General features: G+C 43.7%; 1 protein-coding gene across 4 annotated transcripts in view; it reads left to right on the forward strand.

Moving 5' to 3' along the window:
• The window catches only part of LOC121232868 (importin-11-like), a 168,165-nt gene that overhangs the window by 92,286 nt on the left and 52,550 nt on the right, over nt 1-23,329 (forward strand). For all 4 annotated transcript variants that reach the window (XM_041121351.1, XM_041121354.1, XM_041121353.1 and 1 more), the window contains 4 exons: nt 4,797-4,876; nt 5,525-5,605; nt 10,007-10,102; nt 22,431-22,544. In XM_041121351.1, coding sequence (XP_040977285.1) covers nt 4,797-4,876; nt 5,525-5,605; nt 10,007-10,102; nt 22,431-22,544 — 371 coding nt within the window. The remainder of the gene's footprint in view (nt 1-4,796; nt 4,877-5,524; nt 5,606-10,006; nt 10,103-22,430; nt 22,545-23,329) is intronic.

The following is a 23,329-nucleotide window of genomic DNA, read 5'->3' on the forward strand; positions in this document are numbered from 1 at the left end:
GCTCTACTGAGAGATCTGGACAGGCTGGATCGATGGGCTGAGGCCAATCGTATGAAGTTCAACAAGGCCAAGTGCCAGGTCCTGCACTTCGGTCACAGCAACCCCATGCAGCGCTACAGGCTTGGGGAAGAGTGGCTGGAAAGCTGCCTGGCAGAGAAAGACCTGGGGGTGCTGGTTGACAGCCGGCTGAACATGAGCCAGCAGTGTGCCCAGGTGGCCAAGAAGGCCAATCGCCTCCTAGCCTGTATCAGAAATAGTGTGGCCAGCAGGAGCAGGGAGGTGGTTGTTCCCCTGTACTCAGCACTGGTGAGGCCGCACCTCGAGTACTGTGTTCAGGTTTGGGCCCCTCACTCCAGGAAGGACATTGAGTTGCTGGAGCGTGTTCAGAGGAGGGCAACCAAGTTGGTGAGGGGCCTGGAGCACAAGTCTTATGAGGAGCGGCTGAGGGAACTGGGGCTGTTCAGTCTAGAAAAGAGAAGGCTGAGGGGAGACCTTATCGCTCTCTACAACTACCTGAAAGGAGGTTGTAGTGAGGTGGGTGTTGGTCTCTTCTGTCAGGTGGCTGGTGATAGGACAAGAGGAAATGGCCTCAAGTTGAAGTAAGGGAGATTTAGGTTAGATATTAGGAAAAATTTCTTTACTGAGCGGGTTGTTAAACATTGGAATGGGCTGCCCAGGGAAGTGGTTGAGTCACCATCCCTGGAGATATTCAAAAAGCGAGTGGACAGGGTATTTAAGGACATGGTTTAGTGGGCATGGTTAATGGTTGGACTCGATGATCTTGAAGGTCTTTTCCAACCTAAATGATTCTATGATTCTACATTTTCTCCAGTATAAAAGTGGCAGTATTCACCTGAAACTTCCATCGTTTAAGAACAAATACTTCCTATTCTTCTCACCACAGTGATGTAACTGTCAGGACAAGGTATTTTAACTGGGAAGTCTGCTGGTTTTGGTTGGACAAATGGAGAAGTTCATTCAAATTTTGAGACCCTCAAATGTAAACTTTCAAAATCTTGATGTCTTGTGTGCTTTAGCTGTCTGAGATAAGGCAAAACAAAAAGTCTACCCAAGACCGGTTCTCAATTCAGTCTTAAGCTATCAAAGCGGAAGCCAAAGGGCAGATATGGTGAAGAGAAGTTCTGAGTAGATGACTGCCTTGCTTATGTCTTTTGGAGCAGGGTGGAGAACTAGCTTCAAGGTGCTACAGAAAATGATTTTGTTGAAAATGCAGTATAAGGAATATGAACTTCCTGACCTTTAGTTTCTGAATTTATTCTTACTGAATGGAATTACTCCAATATACAGATAATGTAACTATTTTTCTGGTGTGTTTAACTGCTCCATCAGCAATTAAATCCTTCAGAAAAAGTGCCCTATTAGAGGTCAACACAGTTGAACTAGAAGAGCTGGAAGGAAGGGAGGGAAGAAGTTCATACATGAGATTTTTGGACATTAGAGGTATATAGCAGACTCTGTCCTGCTGAAGAGGAGGAAACAGATGTGGCAAGAAGTCATCAGACTGGAGAGGGAGAGAAGATATTTTATCTTCTTCACAGTCAGATTACAGCATTTTTAAGTCTTGCATAAACGTTACTTATTAGAGGTATTCCTGTACAATAATAGGGGACAAACTACTGTGGGAATTGAACAGTGTATGTAAATAGATACAGTGCAGTTTTGATAACTCAGACCCAGAGGGACTGTGGAAAATAATATTGATAACCATTTATATAAAATTATATGGCTTGGTTATGTTGAAGGAGGTACAAATAATAGGCTGGATTGTGTATTATTGAGGTTGTTGGTTATTCATTGCATTGTGGATTTTGTTTTGCATTAATTGCCTTTGTGGGCAAGGTCCTGTGGGACTTGATTGTGACTGTACACAATATTTTTTTCAGAAAATTCAGGTGTGCAGTGATAGATTGCTGGTTCCAATTCGGGACCCTTAAGAGCTCTTTGAGCATCTAGTGTTTCCCATTGGATTTGGGAGTTAAGCTTAACCATCAAAGTAAAAAAAACTTGATTTAAGATTTCTGCATTGTAACAGTACGTTTTCTTCAGCAAAGTGGTATAAAACTGAATTAGGTGTATTGTGCACAAATTATGTCTGGTAGTTTTTGAAGTGTGCTATGTATATCACTTAATAGAAAGGTGTTGCTGTGTTTTGTTTCCTGTGGATGAATGCATGTTTAGATGATGTCAAATGAATATATCATCTGTTGCACAATTTTTAAGTGCTCTTAAGATGCTTACCAAGACTATGTACTGCATAAGCACTTGCTTGTCTATCATTGCTTCCTGGTCTACCAGTAATACCTTAGAAACCTGAATTTGAAGACCTCTACACTGCCTCCTCTCATGCTTTCTCTGCTGGAGCTGATTGTCTGTCTTATTGACAAGAATACCTTCAGTGTTCTTTGACTTTCATTCCTAACTTAAATTTGCAGCCTAGAGAAGTAATTGCTTGCCATTGCTTCTCCTGCATCTTTTAGGAGACTGTTTTTAAAAACACACTTATCTGTTGGCAAGCAATTCCAATGCTTGATGTGTAAAAAAAAAGTTTTGTTGGAACTGGATGTCAGAGTTGTTGTACAAATCAATTAATTTTCTTATTAAAAAATAATCAGTGCTATCCTTAAATCTTAAAGATACCAGGAGAAGAATGTTGCATTTGATATGAAGACTTGATTTCACTTGCAAAATTGACCTTCCTTCAAAGATTGTGGTGCTATCACTGATGTACAATATTTGTTCACAGCATAATTGTCATATTTAATTTCCATATCAGCACTGCTAATGTTTAAATTCTGTTGAAATATAATTGCCCTGTAGAGGGGTTGCAGAGGTTCTTTAATCCATCTCTCAGTGCAGCAGACTGAATAATGCAGAATGGAGGAATACATTAATTCTTGTGAGGACGGATGCATTTCTGCAGTGAGACTGCTTAAAATGACAGCTGAATCTGATATAATTTCAGATTGGGAATATGGTCAAGACATACCTGTTTCAAGAAGCATCAGGTTTAATGTGCCTGTGCTGAGCTTGTAAAGGTAATAGTAAAAAGCAGATTACAGGAACTGGAATAATTCCTCTGGTCCCCCCAAAAAAACAATTTGTGTCGTGGTTTAACCCCAGCCAGCAACTAAGCACCATGCAGTCGCTCACTCACTTCCCCCCCCACCCAGTGGGATGGGGGAGAGAATCGGGGAAAAAAAAAAAGTAAAACTCGTGGGTTGAGATAAGAACAGTTTAATAGAACACAAAGGAAGAAACGAATAATAATAATAAAATGACAATAATAATACTAAAAGAATTGGAATATACAAAACAAGTGATGCACAATGCAATTGCTCACCACCTGCTAACCGATGCCCAGTTAGTTCCCGAGCAGCGATCCCTCCCAGCCCCACTCCCCCCAGTTTATATACTAGGCATGACGTCACATGGTATGGAATACCCTGTTGGCCAGTTTGGGTCAGCTGCCCTGGCTGTGTCCCCTCCCAACTTCTTGTGCCCCTCCAGCGTTCTTGCTGGCTGGACATCAGAAGCTGAAAAATCCTTGACTTAGTCTAAACACTACTTAGCAACTGAGAGAGACTGAAAGAGTTAATGTCTCAAACATTGTGGTGGGGCAAGTTCTGCATAAAAATGAACTCTGCATAACAATGAGCCCTGCTTGGCAAGGAACCACAGGTGAAAAGAAGGATGAGCACAGGACATCAGCAAGAGGACAGGGAGGGCATGTCAGAGGGTGAGGGTGTGAAGCTCTGTGTTTGAATAAGCTGTTCTGATATGCTGAGTGGGGCAGCTCACCGCATATGGCCAATGATCAAACAATGGTCATGTCTGCAGGGAAGGGGAAGTTACTCCCCAAAGGACCCCCAAGCCCACTGACCCATTTCCCGAAGGTTCTGAAAGCACAAACCATGCATGACACCTAATTAGCCTAATGAGTTCGAGTGCCCGCCCGAAGGAGGGGCAAGGAGATGATAAAAGGACACAGCCTAAAGCCCCACTTGCGTGCACCCACTGGAACTGGACCCCTAGGCTGACTGGACCAATGCTGGACCCAGGACCGGTGAAATCTTTCTCTTTTCTTTTCCTCTTCCTCTCTCTGTCTCACTCTCTTTCTCTCCCTTTTTTCATAACCCCTACACCTCATCCCTTGAAGACTTAAAACCGTTGACCAAGTCTGGGACTAGGAGTGGATCCAGCCGCCCCTAGGCTCTTCTCTGAGAAGGAGTCTAGAAAGCAAGGGGGTCTGCTCTGAACCTCGTGACCCAACAGCAGGGGTCTCCTTATTTTCTTCCCTGCATTGATGTATATGGTTACCACGGGTTACACGGTTTACTGAGGTAGTTCCATGCCAATTCTTGTTGAAAGAAACCCCGCCACCTACTGTTAACGCCTTCCAAGTTCAGTTTGCTTCTGCCATGAATAAAATGTTTACTTGATTGTTTGGTGTTGCTTCACCTTAATTTAGCCCGAGGGAATTCCGAATTCACCACGTCCCCTCCCTGGTCTCTCCAGCCTGTGTCGTGACATGAGGTCATAGGAATTCTTGTGCTTCCATTTGATAACATGAGATCTGTTATCATCCCTCTTTTGTTATTGTCTCTAGCAGGGAGACAGAACCTGAATGGTACTGAATCGAAGATAACTTTTTTCTTTGTAGGCGTCTGGCACTTAAATGCTGTGTGAGGAAAAAGACTTTTAGAAGTAAATCATTTTAGTTGTATTTCAATGTGATGATGATGTTCTGAATTGTTTTTTTTTTTTTTTTCCTCCAGAGCTGAGTTCAGAAAACTTCAAAAATTGCTTTAAGATCATCAATGCTTATATTTTCTTATCATCATCTGAATTTTTACAGGTATGTTACCATTATATAAAGCTTCATATTAGCACCTTAGTTTTCTGCTGGCAAACTGTTTTTTGGTTTGTTTTGGTTTTTTTCCTCATGTTGAGAAACATCGTACACACAGACATTTGTACTCTTACTCATTTATGTGTATACAAGCATGTTGTTCTGATGTTAGCTCTTTATGGCACATGGTGGACACTCAATCAAATCGTATTTGAGAAAGACTTATTTAGAATTAGTGTTTTAATTTAGTACTTTGGTACCTGAAAAAGTCCTATGCAGGGTAGTAATACTTATTCTGTTAATTATCTTGCCATGTTAAAATTATGATCATAAGTTCTAGCAGGAAATGAACTAGAGATATTATGCTTTGTTCTCAAACCTTCTTAATTAGAAAACTCATTGGTTGTTTAAAAAACCTGCAACTTAAAAAAACCAAACCAAAAAAACCCATCCCTCACCCCCAGAAAAACCCCAAAACAAACAACACTGATTAGATTTTAATTGGTTCAGGAAAGATGAGCCTTGCAGCAAATATTATCTTTGAAGAGAAGCTGGATCTTTGGACATATGTAATCCCTAATGTGTTGAGTTTTTAAATATATACATAGATATAAAACACATTTGCATAATACCTTCTTTTTCGTTTAATTTCAGATGTATGCTGCTGACTTATGTCAGTCATTTTGTGAACTCTTAAAGGACATAACTACTGAAGGTCAAGTTCAAGTTTTAAAGGTAGAATCTAATTAAAATAATGTTAATACCCTGATATTAATCTCTGGACATCTGTATTCTTGGTAGTGTTTTGTCACCTTAGAGTAATATTTTCAAGTATGATGAATGTAGAACATGTAGGAAAAAACCAGCTTATTTAGCACACATTGTCATTGGAGTCAGTGGTGTTTTAAACTACTGTCCTGGTTTAACCCCAGCCAGCAATTAAGCACCACTCAGCTGCTCGTTCACTCGATCCCCCCACCCAGTGGGATGGAGGAGAGAATCAGGGAAAAAAAAAAGTTAAACTCATGGGTTGAGATAAAGACAGTTTAATAGGACAGAAAAGGAAGGGAAAATAATATTAATAATAATAATAGAATATACAAAACAAGTGATGCACAATACAGTTGCTCACCACCTGCTGACCGATGCCCAGCCAATCCCCAAGCCACGGAGTTCCCTAGCCAACTCCCCCCAGTTTATATACTGGGCGTGACATCATATGGTATGGAATGCTTGTTTGGGTCAGCTGTCCTTTCTGTGTCCCTTCTCAGTTTCTTGTGCACTCCCAGCCTCTGCTGGCAGGGCAGTATGAAAAGCCGAAAAGTCCTTGCCTTAGTATAAACACTGCTTAGCAACAACTAAAACATCAGTGTGTTATCAACATTATTCTCATCCTAAATCCAAAACACAGCACTATACCAGCTACTAAGAAGAAAATTAACTTTATTCCAGCCAAAACCAGGACAACTACACATTTAAAGTGTGTGCACGTGTGTATAAAGAGTGCGTATATACATGTGCACACAAATATATTTTTAAAAAAATACTAATTTTCCCAAGAGAAGGTTAGTATAGCCCCAAATAGAGCACCCTAAAAGATAATTACTTAACGCACTGTTCCTGTACCCTCTCTGCAATCCTTTCTTTACTTCATGTGATTCCAAGGTGGTGTCCTTAGATAAATGACTTCTAAGCTAGTTTGAGTCTGAGTTTGTACAAATGGATTTAGATTAAGAGTTCTTTCCCATTTGATTATTTTCTAGATTACTAGAGAAAGGAGGTTAGTGAGGGCTTGGACCCTCATAAAAATAGTTTGTTCTACAGCTTGGCAACAGCACACTTAAACAGCCAGATGACCAGTCACTGCATTGCAAAGATGATGCTATTCATAGAAAATCTTGAAGAGCATTAAGTTGCAAAGCAAGGATTGTGTTTGGATCAAAGTAACTTGATTTAATCTTTGGCTATCAGTGGACTCATGGAAGTTAGAGTTGTTAATTTCTAATTGAATTTTGGAATGGAGATTACCAAAGTATAACATAAAAGATACTCACACTTCTAGTTACAAAATAAAAAGGCAAAATTAATCTAATTATGGAAGCTGTCCTAATTAAATTTTCAGCTTGGTTCAGAATTCAGAAAAAATATTTTTCATTATTTGGATGAAAATGCAACATTAAGAAATTATTTAACCCTAAAAAAGCCAAAATTATACTTGTGTATGAATAATCTAGGTTCATTTGCAGGTTTCTAATAAAAATGTGAAAAGGTAGGTAATCTAATTGCTGTATCTAGCCATCCAAATTGTGACTTTTGTCTCTACCCTATCAGCCAGTACTGATCTTTTTGCTCATACAAACAACATTATTATATCTACTAATTTTTTGATATATTAATTTTCCTTTTTAGTATTCAATACAATAAAAATAATCATATGGTTCAATTTTTGTAACTGCACACTTGAATAACTGACAAGATAAAGGTTAAGTAATGAGTCTGCATACATGTGTATTATTATAAAAACTGTTTAGGTGATTTTATGATTAAATAAGCACTAAAGGATCAAGATTCACTTTTTGGGTTTTTTTTTGCTGCATTTCTGTATGACCATTAGAACTTAATAGGTCTAGAGCCAAGCTTTTCCAGTCTTTATTGAATGTTGAATGTATGTGCTCTCTTTATCATATTCCTTTGTGTAGCATACTTGCATTTGTACCATGACAGTGTTCAACCAATCTTTGCTTTTGTCATGAATTGCTGTTGTAATGGCAACAACTGCTTAAATAGAGTTGCTAGAGGCTTTTCAAAGTATTTAAAAAACTATTTTCACACAAACTTCAAATGGTATTATGAAACAGATGTTATGTAATTCATAAGCTTTTAAAATATTAAACATGATACTTTAAATGTGCCTTTTGAAGAATTTCAGGAGGAAATAAAATTGGACTATGCACTGAAAGATAGTTGAGGAGTAACTGTAGTGTATTACTTTTTACGTTTCCAGTGGCTGTACTTGGAACTCTGTGTTGCTTACAAAAATCTTGGACTTGATTTCAGTTAATTATAAATGTAACAGAGGCAAAAGTTAGAGCCCACCTACCTCTTTGGGTTGCACAACTGCTTGCAGAATCCCAGGAAAGGAAAGCAACAGAAGTTGATAGTTCTCTCCATTTGTAGTTCTTGCTGTGAGGAGCTTAAGGACTCTAGTTCTGTAGTTTAAAATGTCAATTCATCTCTATCAATACTGTTATTTAGAGTCTGTAGTTGGGCAACTGTTTGATGCAGCAGCTTGTAATGTGATCCCTAAAATGGAATGATGCTGCTAATATAGTATCGTTTATCCACTTGGCTCCCAGTGTGACCTTGCATTATCCACAAGGTTTGTCCAGTATACTTTGAACGCCCTCCTAATATGCCTACCTGCAGAGGCATAACTGAGATATAATCCATGTAAGTATTTTTATAAAAAAGAAAATGTTTTGTCAGGCATCACTATGCTGACTTGTTAAACAAAAAAACCCTAAGATAAATATTGGGAAAAGAAACACCTGGGAGCATTCTCTGAAATATTTTCTTACAAGCAGCTTTGGCTGGATTGAAAATAGACATTAGAACAGTAAATAAATGGATAAGGTTGAAAAACATTAATTTGGATTGATAAAACTATTTATTTCAAGATTGCTGAGGCTTGATGTGACTTGATTTTCTAATTATCTGAGAGAGACCATCAAAGGTTTGAAAAGATTCTGTACAAGGAACAAGTGAGTTAGCCAAAACTTTCAGTTCCCAAAAGATATGAGTGGGGGAAAAGTTATGGTTCCCCCCCATATAACAGTATGTTAAAGGTCTACAAAATTGAGAGGCAGTGAAAGGGGTCAACTGCCTAACATCTCTCTCAAGGCAAGTGTGGTGGTTTAAGCCCAGCCGGCAGCAAAGCACCACGAAGCTGCTCGCTCACTCCTCCCCCCCGGCCCCGGTGGGATGATGAGGAGAAAATATAAAGAAACACTCGTGGGTCGAGACAAGGACAGGGAGGGATCACTCACCGCTTATGATCACAGGCAAAAGACAGGCTCAACTTGGGGAAAAAACCAAATCAATTTAATTTACTACAAATCAAATCAAAACAAGGATAATGAGAAGTAAAACCAAATCTTAGAACACCTTCTCCCCATCCCTCCCTCCTTCCCAGCTCAACTCCACTCCCAATTTTCTCTACCTCCTCCCCCTGAGGGAGAAAAAAAGAAAGAAGAAAAAGAAAAAAAAAACAAAGCAACAAAACCCCCAAAGCTCTTTCTTCAAGCAGCAGGATTTTTACATACACATGGGTTCACGGGAGACTGGACAAGAGCACAGAACAGTTCCTTGAGGAAGTCCCCCTGAGTAGGTGGAGACTGAGAAGAGCATTTAAGGGAGGTACCTTTATATGCTTGCCCCATTCTTTCTTTTTTATACACATCTGTGCATAGATGTGTGGTCTCTGTCCTTACTCCCCATAGGAGTGTATAGGTATCAGCCCATTATTCTCACAGCCTCTTCCCCTCTCCATCTTGGTACAAGGAGAGAGCCCAAACAGCTGGGGAGAAGAAAGCCTGAAGAACACAGAAAAAAAAATTACTTCAGGGAACAGCTCATGGGGGAAGAAAAAAAGAGCAGAGAAGAATGTAAAAACTTGGCACGGGTGTGTGTGTGTGTGGTGTACGGAGAATAGCACATCTTACTTGATCATCTGCAAAGAGATGGTAGGTCCTAATCAATGGTTCTTCAAAAAGTAACAGGACAAAGCTATGGAAATAAGCTTTAAACTGCTGGCACTCCTCCCTGTCAACCCCATCTCATCAAGCTGCTTTTCCTGGAGCCAGGGCTGGCCAGATTTGCCAGGGCCAGGAGGAGGCTGATGAGGAGGTGCTTGGCGGGTTTCACTTGGCATGTCAGTTTTCATCAGGTCTGTTATGCAGATCAGGTTTGCAGAATACTTCACTAGAATATACTTTCAGGAATCCTGGGTTTTGCTGGTATTTAATGGTAAACATCCTACCAGGACTTTATATATAGACCAGTATATGTAGTTTTAAAGCTACAGTTAAGATTTTTAAATGTACTTTACTAATTGTCTAATTTGCTTTTGTTCTTAAGGTTGTGGAAAATGTCCTAAAAGTAAATCCTGTTTTGGGTCCTCAAATGTTTCAACCCCTTCTGCCATCAGTATTCAGGGGGATTATAGATGGGGAGGTAAGAGTTACTCTTTTAAACTACTCTACTTTTCGTTTTGAACAGGAAAGTACCTTCTGTTATCTGGTCCAGTTTTCTCATATTGACATTGCTCTCGCTTTCTCTAGTTTTAAGAGCATCTGATAGGTCTTTGGCAGCTATTTTAAAAGTCTGTACATAGTAGCACAAGAGTTACAGAAAAATATTCATCACTTATTCTGTCATCTAGTGTTTATTTTAATAAAATAACACAAATTTTATTCTGCCATTCCTTCACTGTTAACACTGAAAAGTTGCTATGACTATACACTTAGATCCTTTGTAGGTGTTGGGGTTGTTTGTTGTGCTTTAAGACACTTATACTACTCCTTTTTAAGTGTACCTGCACCAGAGAGAAACAAACTGAAAGGGAAGGATGTCATGGTTTAACCCCAGCCAGCAACTAAGCACCACATAGCCGCTCAACTCACTCCCCCCACAGCGGGATGGGGGAAGAGAATTGGAAGGGTAAAAGTGAGAAAACTCGTGGGTTGAGATAAAACTAGTTTAATAATTGAAATATGATAATAATAATGATGATGATGATGATGATGCAATGAAAAGGAAAATAAAAGAGAGAGAGAAATAAAACCCAGGACAGACAAGTGATGCAAATGAAAACAGTTGCTCACCACCAACCGACCAATGCCCAGCCAGTCCCCAAGCAGCAGCCCCCCTGCCAACCTCCCTCCTAGTTTTATTGCTGAGCATGACATCATATGGTATGGGATATCCCTTTGGTCAGTTGGGGTCAGCTGTCCCAACTGTGTCCCCTCCTAACTTCCTGTGCACCCCCAGCCTACTCGCTGGCAGGGCAGTGCAAGAAGCAGAAAAGGCCTTGACTCTGTGTAAGCACTGCTCAGCAATAACTAAAACATCCCTGTGTTATCAACACTGTTTCCAGCACAAATCCAAAACATAGCCCCATACTAGCCACTATGAAGAAAATTAACTCTACCCCAGCCAAAGCCAGCACAAAGGACAAAATTGACTTGACCTTCTTTTTCTTCTTTTTCTAATTGACATAACTAATACGAAGATGTAGCAGTGCTACATATCAAGGTGCCGCGATTAGATCACTGGTCGGCCTGGACCAGGGAAGAGACAGATAACACACATGGTGTGAGTGCCAACTCCGTCCTTTATTGCGCAGTTAATTCCTTTTATACTAACAACGGTAGGTGGGATTACTGATATGTCATAGGGAGGCGACGACTAGCCTTCTACCTTTCCGTGACATCGCGAGATCTTCCGAACGGTGTTCCCTACACGAAGAGATGAAGGATGTGAGAATGCTTTATGTGAGACAGTAGAGGCTTTAAGTTTTTCCTTGCTTAGATGTCTTAAGTTCTCCCTTTTCTCTCTCTCTTCGCCTTCAACAACTTTCCATGTCGGATAAATAGGAGTCAAATCCAATATGCTTTAACTGTGTTGAACCTTGCAGTACTAGCAGGAGAAAAAAATACTTTTATCAGCGGAATCAGTGAGTGGAATTCTCTATGCTCTTGACTTCTTTGATCAAAACCTTTGTTTTTTCAGTTGAAGACTTTCAGATATCAATATTTGGCTCCCGTTATTATTAACGAATATATTTCCAAGATTACATTGCTAAGTAATATTACTTGGTTTATTTTTGCTACAAAGAACACAAAAAAGATAGTTTGTTTGAACAATTTGCAGTTGAAGAAAGGACACAAAACTGGAGAGTGCATTATTAAAATGTCTTCTGATATAAGACTGTAATAAATTCATTGCCCCTATTCAAAAAAGTATTAGTCTGGGTAAACGTTTTCAGGTAAATGCTGGCATTTTCTTCTTCAAATACATAATTCTACAAAATACTTACTGTTACATTGATAGATGCTGGGTTTAATAAAAAAAAAAATCTGTAGCTTCTTTTAAAATTAAAAATAATAACAGAAGACAATAAACTAATGAGCTTAGTGTATCCAGTTAATTGAGACACATGCAAATTAGTTTTTGGCAAATGTATTGTAGCTTCGCTCAGAGAAATAAGTAACAACTTCAGAAATACTAAGCACTTATTAATGTTACTAAAATTGTAAACAATAATTTTGAACCATAATCAACTTTGAAAGTAATTTTTTAACAGTACAATATATTGTTTATTGCTGTCGTGGTTTAACTCCAGCCAGCAACTAAGCACCACGCAGCCGCTCACTCACTCCCCCCTCCCCCAGTGGGATGGGGGAGAAAATCGGGAAAAGAAGTAAAACTCGTGGGTTGAGATAAGAACAGTTTAATAGAACAGAAAAGAAGAAACTAATAATGATCATGATAACACTAATAAAATGACAACAGTAATAATAAAAGGATTGGAATGTACAAATGATGCACAGTGCAATTGCTCACCACCTGCCAACCGACGCCCAGTTAGGTCCCGACTGGCGCTTCCCCGCAGCCCCACTCTCCCCAGTTTATATACTAAACATGACATCACATGGAATGGAATACCCCGTTGGCCACTTTGGGTCAGGTGCCCTGGCTGTGTCCTGTGCCAACTTCTTGTGCCCCTCCAGCGTTCTTGCTGGCTGGGCATCAGAAGCTGAAAAATCCTTGACTTAGTCTAAACACTACTTAGCAACAACTGAAAACATCAGTGTTATCAACATTCTTCTCATACCTAACTCAAAAACATAGCACTATACCAGCTACTAGAAAGGCAATTAACTCTATCCCAGCTGAAACCAGGACACCCAGACTGTCTTCCGTAACATTTTTTCTGTGCACTACAGGGACTTTATCCCCTTCTACACTACATAAAAATTCTGACTGGGCAGGGCCACCCCGATTGGCAGATCCTCTGGTGTTGACTAACCAGGTGGCTTTTGCTAAATGTGTATCCCAATGTTTGAAAGTTCCACCCCCCATTGCTCTCAATGTAGTCTTTAACAGTCCATTGTATCGTTCAATTTTCCCAGAGGCTGGTGCATGATAGGGGATGTGATACACCCACTCAATGCCATGCTCTTTGGCCCAGGTGTCTATGAGGTTGTTTCGGAAATGAGTCCCATTGTCTCACTCAATTCTTTCTGGGCTGCCACAAGACCTGCTTTTCAAGGCCCAGGATAGTGTTCTGGGCAGTGGCATGGGGCACGGGATATGTTTCCAGCCATCCGGTGGTTGCTTCCACCATTGTAAGCACATAGCGCTTGCCTTGGTGAGTTTGTGGGAGTGTGATATAGTCAATCTGCCAGGCTTCCCCATATTTATATTTCAGCCATCGCCCTCCATACCACAGGGGCTTTAAGTGCTTGGCTTGCTTGATTGCAGAACGTATTTCACATTCATGGATAAATTGTGCAATAGTATCCATGGTCAAGTCCACCCCTCGATCACAAGCCTATCTATATGTTGCATCTCTTCCCTGATGGCCTGAGGTATCATGGGCCCACCAAGCCATAAATAGTTCACCCTTATGTTGCCAATCCTGATCCACTGAGGTGGGTTAACCCTGGCTGGACGCCAGGTGCCCACCAAAGCTGTTCTATCACTCCCCCCTCCTCAGCTGGACAGGGGAGAGAAAATATAACAAAGGGCTCATGGGTTGAGATAAGGACAGGAGAGAGATCACTTACCGTCATGGGCAAAACAGACTCAGCTTGGGGAAAATTAACTTAATTTATTACCAATCAACCAGAGTAGGGTAATGAGAAATAAAACCAAATCTCAAAACACCTTCCCTCCACCCCTCCCTTCTTCCCGGGCACAACTTCACTCCTGGATTCTCTACCTACCCCCCTCTCCTGGGTTCAGCTGGGATAGAGTTAATTTTTACAGGAACCTGGGAGGTGGGGGGGCATAGCTGGGGCAGCTGACCTGAACTAGCCAAGGAGCTATTCCATACCATGTGACATCATGCCCAGTATATATATGGGGAGTGGGCTGGGGGGGAGGGCTCTGCTGCTCTCTCTCAACTTTCCGTGGGGGAAGTGGCGGAGCGTCGGGTCCTGGGTGGTGAGCAGTTACACTGTGCATCACTCTTTTTTTGTATACTCTTTCATTAGTACCGTCGTTGTTGTTGTAACTTTTTTTGCGTTGTCCCAGTAAACTGCCCTTATCTCAACCCTCGAGGTTCCAGGTTTTTTTTTCTTTTCTCTCCTCCGTCTCCCCCCTATCCCACCGGAGGGGGGCGGGAGGAGTGAGCTAGCGGCTGCGTGGTCCTTTGTTACCGGCTGGGCTGAAACCACGACACCCCCACAGCGGCACAGGGGGATGGGGAATGGGGTTTACGGTCAGTTCATCACACGTTATTTCTGCTGCTTCATCCTCTTCAGGGGCAGGACTTATCAACTCTTCCCCTGCTCCAACGTGGGTCCTTCCCACGGGCTGCAGTTCTTCATGAACTGCTCCAGCATGGGTCCCCCACGGGGTCACAAGTCCTGCCAGAAAACCTGCTCCATGGGCTTCTCTCTCCACAGATCCACAGGTCCTGCCAGGAGCCTGCTCCAGCATGGGCTTCCCACGGGGTCACAGCCTCCTTCGGGCACCCACCTGCTCTGGCGTGGGGTCCTCCCCGGGCTGCAGGTGGATATCTGCTCCACCGTGGACCTCCATGGGCTGCAGGGGGACAGCCTGCCTGTATTGGCTTTGTGTGGCAAGGTTTTGGTAGCGGGGGGGTGTTACAGGGGTGGCTTCTGTAAGAAGTTGCTGGAAGCTTCCCCTGTGTTCGAGAGAGAGCCAATACAAGCCGGCTCTAAGACGGACCCGCCGCCGGCCAAGGCCGAGCCAATCAGTGATAGTGGTAACGCCTCTGTGATAACATATTTAAGAAGGAAAAAAAACTTGGGACAGGCAGTATATACGGCAGCCAGAGAGAGGAATGAGAACATGTAAGAGAAACAACCCTGCAGACACCAAGGTCAATGAAGAAGGAGGGGGAGGAGATGCTCCAGGTGCCGGAGCAGAGATTCCCCTGCAGCCCGTGGTGAAGACCATGGTGAGGCAGGCTGTCCCCCTGCAGTCCATGGAGGTCCACAGTGGAGCAGATATCCACCTGCAGCCCGGGGAGGACCCCACGCCAGAGCAGGTGGGTTCCCGAAGGAGGCTGTGACCCCGTGGGAACCCTACGCTGGAGCAGGCTCCTGGCAGGACCTGAGGATCTGTGGAGAGAGAAGCCCACGGAGCAGGTTTTCTGGCAGGACTTGTGACCCCGTGGGGGACCCACGCTGGAGCAGTGTGCTCCTGAAGGACTGCACGCCGTGGAAAGGACCCATGCTGGAGCAGTTCGTGAAGAACTGCAGCCCATGGGAAGGACCCGCATTGGAGAAGTTCGTGGAGGACTGTCTCCCGTGGGTGGGACCCCACGCTGGAGCAGGGAAGAGTGTGATGAGTCCTCCCCCTGAGGAGGATGAAGCGGCAGAAAATAACGTGTGATGAACTGACCGTAAACCCCATCCCCGTCCCCCTGTGCCGCTGGGGGGGTTGGTAGAGAAGCCGGGAGTGAAGTTGTGCCCGGGAAGAAGGGAGGGATGGAGGGAAGGTGTTCTGAGATTTGGTTTTATTTCTCATTACCCTACTCTGGTTGATTTGTAATAAAGTGAGTTATTTTTCCCCAAGTTGAGTCTGTTTTGCCCGTGACGGTAAGTGGTGAGTGATCTCTCTCCTGTCCTTATCTCGACCCACAAGCGCTTTGTTATATTTTCTCTCCCCTGTCCAGCTGAGGAGGGGAGTGATAGAACAGCTTTGGTGGGCACCTGGCAACCAGCCAGGGTTAATCCATCACACTGCCTCACCATGGTCTTCCCCATGGGCTGCATTGGAATCTCTGCTCCGGCGCCTGGAGCATCTCCTCCCCCTCCTTCTTCACTGACCTTGGTGTCTGCAGGGGTGTTTCTCTCACATGTTCTCATTCCTCTCTCTGGCTGCCGTTTCTGTGAGTTCCACAACTCTTTTTCCTTCTTAAATATGTTATCACAGAGGTGCTGCCACTATCGCTGATTGGCTCGGCCTTGGCTGGCAGCGGGTCCGTCTATAGAGCCGGCTGGTATTGGCTCTATCGGACACAGGGGAAGCTTCCAGCAGCTTCTCATAGAAGCCACCCCTGTAACCCCCCCCGCTACCAAAACCTTTCCACACAAACCCAATGCATCCACCTAAGCCTCTTCAATCTTGGCGGGCTGGTCCACCTGCTGGTTGTTTTGATGTTCTTCAGTGGCCTGACTCTTGGGTACGTGAGCATCTACATGACGTACTTTTACAACCAGATTCTCTAGCTGGGACGCAATATCTTGCCACACTGCGGCAGCCCAAATGGGTTTACCTCTGCGCTGCCAGTTGCTCTGCTTCCATTGCTGTAACCACCCCCACAGGGCATTTGCCACCATCCATGAGTCAGTATAGAGATAGAGCACTGGCCACTTTTCTCTTTCAGCAATGTCTAATGCTAGCTGGATGGCTTTCACCTCTGCAAACTGACTCGATTCACCTCCTTCAGCAGTTTCTGCGACTTGTCGTGTAGGACTCCATACAGCAGCCTTCCACCTCCGATGCTTTCCCACAATGCGACAGGACCCATCAGTGAACAGGGCATATTGTCTCTCATTTTCTGGCAGTTTATTATACAGTGGGGCCTCTTCAGCCCGTGTCACCTCCTTCTCTGGCGACATTCCAATATATTTGCCTTCTGGCCAGTCCGTGATCACTTCTAAAATTCCTGGGTGACTGGGGTTTCCTATGCGAGCCCGTTGTGTGATCAGTGCGACCCACTTTACTCCACGTGGCATCAGTTGCATGATGTTTAGGGGAGACCCTCCCTTTGAACATCCAGCCCAGCATCTGCAGTCGGGGTGCTAAGAGGAGCTGTGTTTCAGTACCAACCACTTCTGAGGCAGCTCGAACTCCTTCATATGCTGCCAATATCTCTTTTTCAGTTAGAGTATAGCGAGCCTCGGATCCTCGATATCCCCGACTCCAAAACCCCAGGGGTCGACCTCGGGTCTCCCCAGGTGCTTTCTGCCAGAGGCCCCAGGTAGGGCCATTCTCCCCAGCTGCAGTGTAGAGCACAGTTTTAACATCTTGTCCTGCCTGGACTTGTCCAAGAGCTACTGCATGAACAATCTCCCGTTTAATTTGTTCAAAGGCTTGTTGTTGCTCAGACCTCCATTCAAAATCGTTCTTCTTCCAGGTCACGTGATAGAGAGGGCTTACAATCAGACTGTAATTTGGAATATGCGTTCTCCAAAAGCCCACAACACCTAAGAAGGCCTGTGTTTCCTTTTTATTAGTCGGTGGAGACATAGCTGCTATTTTGTTGATCACATCCATAGGGATCTGACGACGCCCGTCTTGCCATTTTACTCCTAAGAACTGGATCTCCTGTGCAGGTCCCTTGACCTTACTTTCTTTTATGGCAAAACCGGCTTTCAGAAGGATTTGGATTATTTTCTTCCCTTTCTCAAAGACTTCTTCTGCCATGTTGCCCCATACGATGATGTCATCAATGTACTGCAGGTGTTCCGGAGCTTCACCTTTTTCCAGTGCAGCCTGGATCAGTCCATGGCAAATGGTGGGGCTGTGTTTCCACCCCTGGGGCAGTCGATTCCAAGTGTACTGGACACCCCTCTACGTAAAGGCAAATTGTGGCCGGCACTCTGCTGCCAGAGGGATTGAGAAAAGTGCATTAGCAATGTCAGTTGTGGCATACCACTTAGCTGCCTTTGATTCTAGTTCATATTGAAGTTCTAACATATCTGGCACAGCAGTACTTAGCAGTGATGTGACTTCATTCAAGCCACGATAGTCAACTGTTAGTCTCCACTAACACTGGTCCTATGGGACTATTAAAGGGTGAGTGAGTTTTGTTGATCACTCCTTGGTTCTCCAGTCGAGAAATCAACTTATGGATGGGAATCAGGGAGTCTCGGTGCGATATTGCCACCGGTGCATCATTGTGGTAGTAATTGGCACTTGTTCTTCAACCCTCAGCAACCCCACAGTCGAAGGGTCTTGACAGCTGTGCCGTCTCCAAGGCAGCTATACCAAAAAGCCCACTGATACCCCTTTGGGTCCTTGAAATACCCTCTCCTGAGATAGTCTATGCCAAGGATACACGGAGCCTCCGGACCAGTCACAATGGGGTGTTTCTGCCATTCATTCCCAGTTAGGCTTACTTCAGCTTCCAATACAGTTAACTCTTGGGATCCCCCTGTCACACCAGAAATACAAATGGGTTCTGCCCCTTTATAACTTGATGGCATTAGAGTATACTGTGCACCGGTGTCTACTAAAGCCTTGTAGTCCTGTGGGTCTAACGTGCCAGGCCATCGAATCCACACAGTCCAATAGACCCGGTTATCCCTTTCCTCCACCTGGCTGGAGGCAGGGCCCCTCTAATTCTGGCCAGAGTATCCGGTATTCACTTCTCGTAAAATTGGCTCAGAAGTCCCTTCAAGAGGATCAGAAATAAGATCAGCCCTTCTACTCTGTTTGGAAACTGGAGCAGCATTTTTCCTAGTAGAATCCCCTTTTGTGGTGGTTTTTCCTCGCAGCTCACGTACCCGTGTATATAGGACTGAGGTAGGTTTTCCATCTCATTTTCTCATGCCCTCTTTGTGGTCACGCAGGTAAAATACAGGGCACCTCGTGGTGTGTACCTTCTATATTCTCTCTCTTGGGCAGAGGAACGGTCACCCCTAATAGCTGAGACATTGGTCCTTACAGGTGGGGAGTAGGACATATCCTCTTTGAATTGCTGGAAATCCTGGGACAGCTTCTCCACAGCTGAAATGCAGACTTGTAGGGAGGAAGAGAGATTTTCTTCATATTGCTGGATTTGGTGAGCCATTTCCTTCACCATCGGTGCCTCTTTGTCTTTCCAGGTCATTATTGCCAGTGGGTTGGCATAGGATAATGATGCACTCAGTACAAACTTATGCCACATGGGTCATGTGCATTGGACTTCATCTGGATCTTGGTAATTGTGGGTTGTCCAGGTCATAATGAATCGTCTCTAGCACAGCTAATTCCTTCAGATATTGGATAACTCTCTCCATGGTTGTCCACTTGCTTGATTGACATATAACATTTTCCTTGACGGGGTTCCTTTCCTTCATTCTTGACAGGAGTTGTTTCCAGAGGCTGAGGGCTTATGTCCCTTTTCCAATTGCCTTGTCAACACCACCTTCCCTGGCAAGCAATCCCAGCTGCTTGGCTTCCCTACCTTCTAATTCCAGACTACTAGCCCCATTGTCCCAGCATCAGAGCAGCCAGGTGACAATGTGCTCACCTGGACAACGGCTGAAATCTTTTTGCATATCCAGCAGCTCACTCAAGGATAGGGATCGGGTGATTACCGCTGGTTCTGCCTCTTTCTCCTGTTCCTGTGATGACCCTGGTTCACCTTCATCCTTTGCTAAGCGAACTGATTTTTTTGTCTATTTCTTCTTGTGTATGGGGGCAACTGATACTGGTGCGGGTTGGTTCTCTGGTTCAGCTGCAGTGCCTGTTGCCAGGGTTGGAGGGGCCGCAGTGCTCATTGTTTTGTTGTTAGATCCAGAGACCTTCTCTTCCCCTTGAGGGTACTGAGTGGTGTCGAACAGGGCTTGATAGGCATGGGCCAGGCCCCAGCACGTTGCAGTGATTTGTATCTCTCTGGAGCTGCCGGGGTGACAGCATACCTTTTCCAAATATTTTACTAGTTCTTCTGGATTCTGCACTTGTTCAGAGGTGAATTTCCAAAACATTGGAGGTGCCCACTGTTCTAGGTACTTCTTGCCCATACTACCCCACACACCCTGCCACTCATAATTATCCAGCCTCGGGGCAGACCTCTGGGTGATCTTCTTAAATAGTTGTTTAACCTTAAACAAGAGCTGAACCACATTCAGGAGCATGCTAATTCCTAGCAGTAGGGCTAGGACCGTGCTGGTCTCAACATCCCAAGGGTATTCAAATTTTTCAAAATTCTCAAATGCTCACTCACTTCCCCCCACCCAGTGGGATAGGGGAGAAAATCGGGAAGAAAAAAGTAAAACTCGTGGGTTGAGATAAGAACAGTTTAATAGAACAGAAAAGAAGAAACTAATAATGATAATGATAACACTAATAAAATGTCAATAGTAATAAATAAAGGATGGAATATACAAGTGATGCACAATGCAATTGCTCACCACCCATGTTGCAATGATTTAGACGCATGCATGCAATCATCACATCTCAAATGAAGTCTAGTAGTTGGGAATTAAGAATAAACAGACTAACGCAACTAGTTCCTGTTGTCTGATCTCCATTGTCAATCACAGACACTAACCTACTAGTTTTATATAGTGTCGTGGTTTAACCCCAGCCAGCAACTAAGCACCAGACTGCCGCTCACTCACTGCCCCCCCCCCCCAGTGGGATGGGGGAAAAAATCAGGGAAGAAGAAGTAAAACTCGTGGGTTGAGATAAGAATGGTTTAATAGAATATAAAAAGAAGAAACTAATAATGATAATGATAACACTAATAAAATGACAACAGCAATAATGAAAGGATTGGAATGTACAAATGATGCGCAGTGCAATTGCTCACCACCCGCCGATTGACACCCAGTTAGTCCCTGAGCGGCAATCCCCCCACCCCCACTCCCCCCAGTTTATATACTAGATGTGACATCACATGGAATGGAATACCCCGTTGGCCACTTTGGGTCAGCTGCCCTGACTGTGTCCCCTCCCAACTTCTTGTGCCCCTCCAGCCTTCTTGCTGGCTGGGCATGAGAAGCTGAAAAACCCTTGATTTTAGTCTAAATATTACTTGGCAACAACTGACAACATCAGTGTGTTATCAATATTTTTCTCATACTGAACTCAAAAACATAGCACTGTACCAGCTACTGGGAAGACAATTAACTCTATCCCAGCCGAAACCAGGACAATTGCTTAAGATGCAGGTTTTTAAATGTAAAGTAAAATCACTTTGCAAGCTGTCTTGGCTGTTTGTGGGGGGAAACTGACTTTGAGATTGCCATAGTTTTTCTATTGTGAGAATTGAGAAATTATGGTAATGACTGTTCACTCAGTCTTGTGTTCTTAGAGGCTTTCAAATTAGAATTTATAGTTTCTAATTTAGTAAAATATGTAAAGGATGCATGCAAGTATTTTCCATGTATTTCTGCTCTATATGTGTATTGGATTTGCATGGCAAGGTTTTGGTAGCAGTGGGGCTACAGGGGTGGCTTCTGTGAGAAGATGCTAGAAGCTTCCCCTGTATCTGATAGAGCCAATGCCAGCCTGCTCCATGACCGACTCACCGCTGGCCAGGGCCGAGCCAATCAGTGATGGTGGTAGCGCTTCTGTGATAACATATATGAGAAGGGGAAAAAAACTGCTGCGCAACAGCAGCTGAAGAGAGGAGTGAGAATATGAGAGACGCAACTCTGCAGACACCAAGTTTAGTGAAGAAGGAGGGGGAGGAGGTGCTCCAGGCACTGGAGCAGAGATTCCCCTGCAGCCCGTGGTGAAGACCATGGTGAGGCAGGCTGTCCTCTTGCAGCCCAGGGAGGTCCACGGTGGAGCAGATATCCACCTGCAGCCCGTGGAGGACCCCACGTTGGAGCAGGTGGATGCGCCCAAAGGAGGCTGTGACCCCATGGAGAGCCTGTGCTGGAGCAGGCTCCTGGCAGGACAGGTGGCCCTGTGGAAAGAGAGGAGCCCACGTTGGAGCAGGTTTTCTGGCAGGACTTGTGACCCCCATGGGGGACCCATGCTGGAGCAGTCTGTTCCTGAAGTACTGCACCCCGTGGAAAGGACTGATGCTGGAGCAGTTTGTGACGAACTGCAGCCCGTGGGAAGGACTCACCTTGGAGAAGTTTGCGGAGGACTGTCTCCCGTGGGAGGGATTGCACACTGGAGCAGGGGAAGAGTGTGAGTAGGAAGGAGTGGCAGAGACAACGTGTGATGAACTGACCGTAACCCCCATTCCCTGTCCCCCTGCATTTCTCAGGGGGATGAGGTAGAGAATGTGGGAGTGAAGTTGAGCCCAGGAAGAAGGGAGTGGTGGGGGGAATGTGTTTTTAAGATTTGGTTTTATTTCTCATTACCCTTCTCTGATTTGATTTGCAATAAATTTAATTAATTTCCCTGATTCGAGTCTGGTTTTCCCATGATGACAGTTGGTGACTGATCTCTCTGTCCTTATCTTGACCCACGAGCCTTTTGTTATATATTCTCTTCCCTATCCAGCTGGGGAGGGGGAGTGATAGAGGGACTTGGTGGGTACCTGGTGTCCCGCCAAGGTTAACCCACCATAATATGTTAAGTATCTTTTTCTTAATTAAACTGCTTTGTTTTGATTTACTTTTTTTTTCAGAGATATCCAGTGGTGATGTCTACTTATCTGGGGGTCATGGGTAGAGTTCTACTACAAAATGCAAGGTTTTTTTCATTGTTTTTGACCCAGATGGCATGTGAATTGGGTCAGGAGGTAAGAATTTTTGTCTTGATATTTCAACTGGATTGCATGTGGAAGTCTTGCATTCTTTTGGCCTGAAAGAACTTTTCCCTCTGTTTTCCATGCTTGTTCCTCCCCAGTCCAACTTGAAAGGGGTCCTTTCCTCTCCTTTGGTCCTTCCCCTGAACATCCCATAGCAATTTTTTTAGTCTCTAAATTCTCTTTTTGTTGCATCCTGCAATAAGCCATATAAACCCCTTTAGTTTGCATGGTATTGAAGGGTGAAAGTTTTTTTCCTTGTCCCGTCTTGATGGGTCTTACACCAGGGATAATGGTCTAATTGTTCTCATGTGAGAGTTCTCAGTTTCTAGCGGGTTCAGTGTACTCTGTTTTCACTGATGAGCTTACTGAGGTTCTTTTATTACAAGTGTTTTACTATGTCTTTAAGTGAAATTTAGTACGTTTCTTATCCTCAGGTATAATACAGTTTTTAAACAGGTAAATACAAGTTTGGGGTTTTTTGTTGTTGCCACCAATGAAGGTAAACCAGAGTAAATTCACATGCTTTATATGTATTAGATTGTTATGTGAAGACTGCTTGAGTAATTCAGTATTCTGAATCTGTGGTCTGTCCATGAATTAAATGAATTTCTAACTTCTAGGTTACAATTAATGGTGAGGGGGCTTCAGGGCCTGGAAGCACTGTTGTAGAAAATAAATTAAAAAAAAAACAAAAAACCAAAAAACTGTTGCTGCTACTTCTATCAGGTATACATAACTGTATGGTGTCTTTCCCAAATTGAATAATGTATTGAATT

The sequence above is a fragment of the Aquila chrysaetos genome, assembly GCF_900496995.4.
Source record: "Aquila chrysaetos chrysaetos chromosome W unlocalized genomic scaffold, bAquChr1.4 W_unloc_1, whole genome shotgun sequence".
Lineage (NCBI taxonomy): Eukaryota > Metazoa > Chordata > Aves > Accipitriformes > Accipitridae > Aquila > Aquila chrysaetos.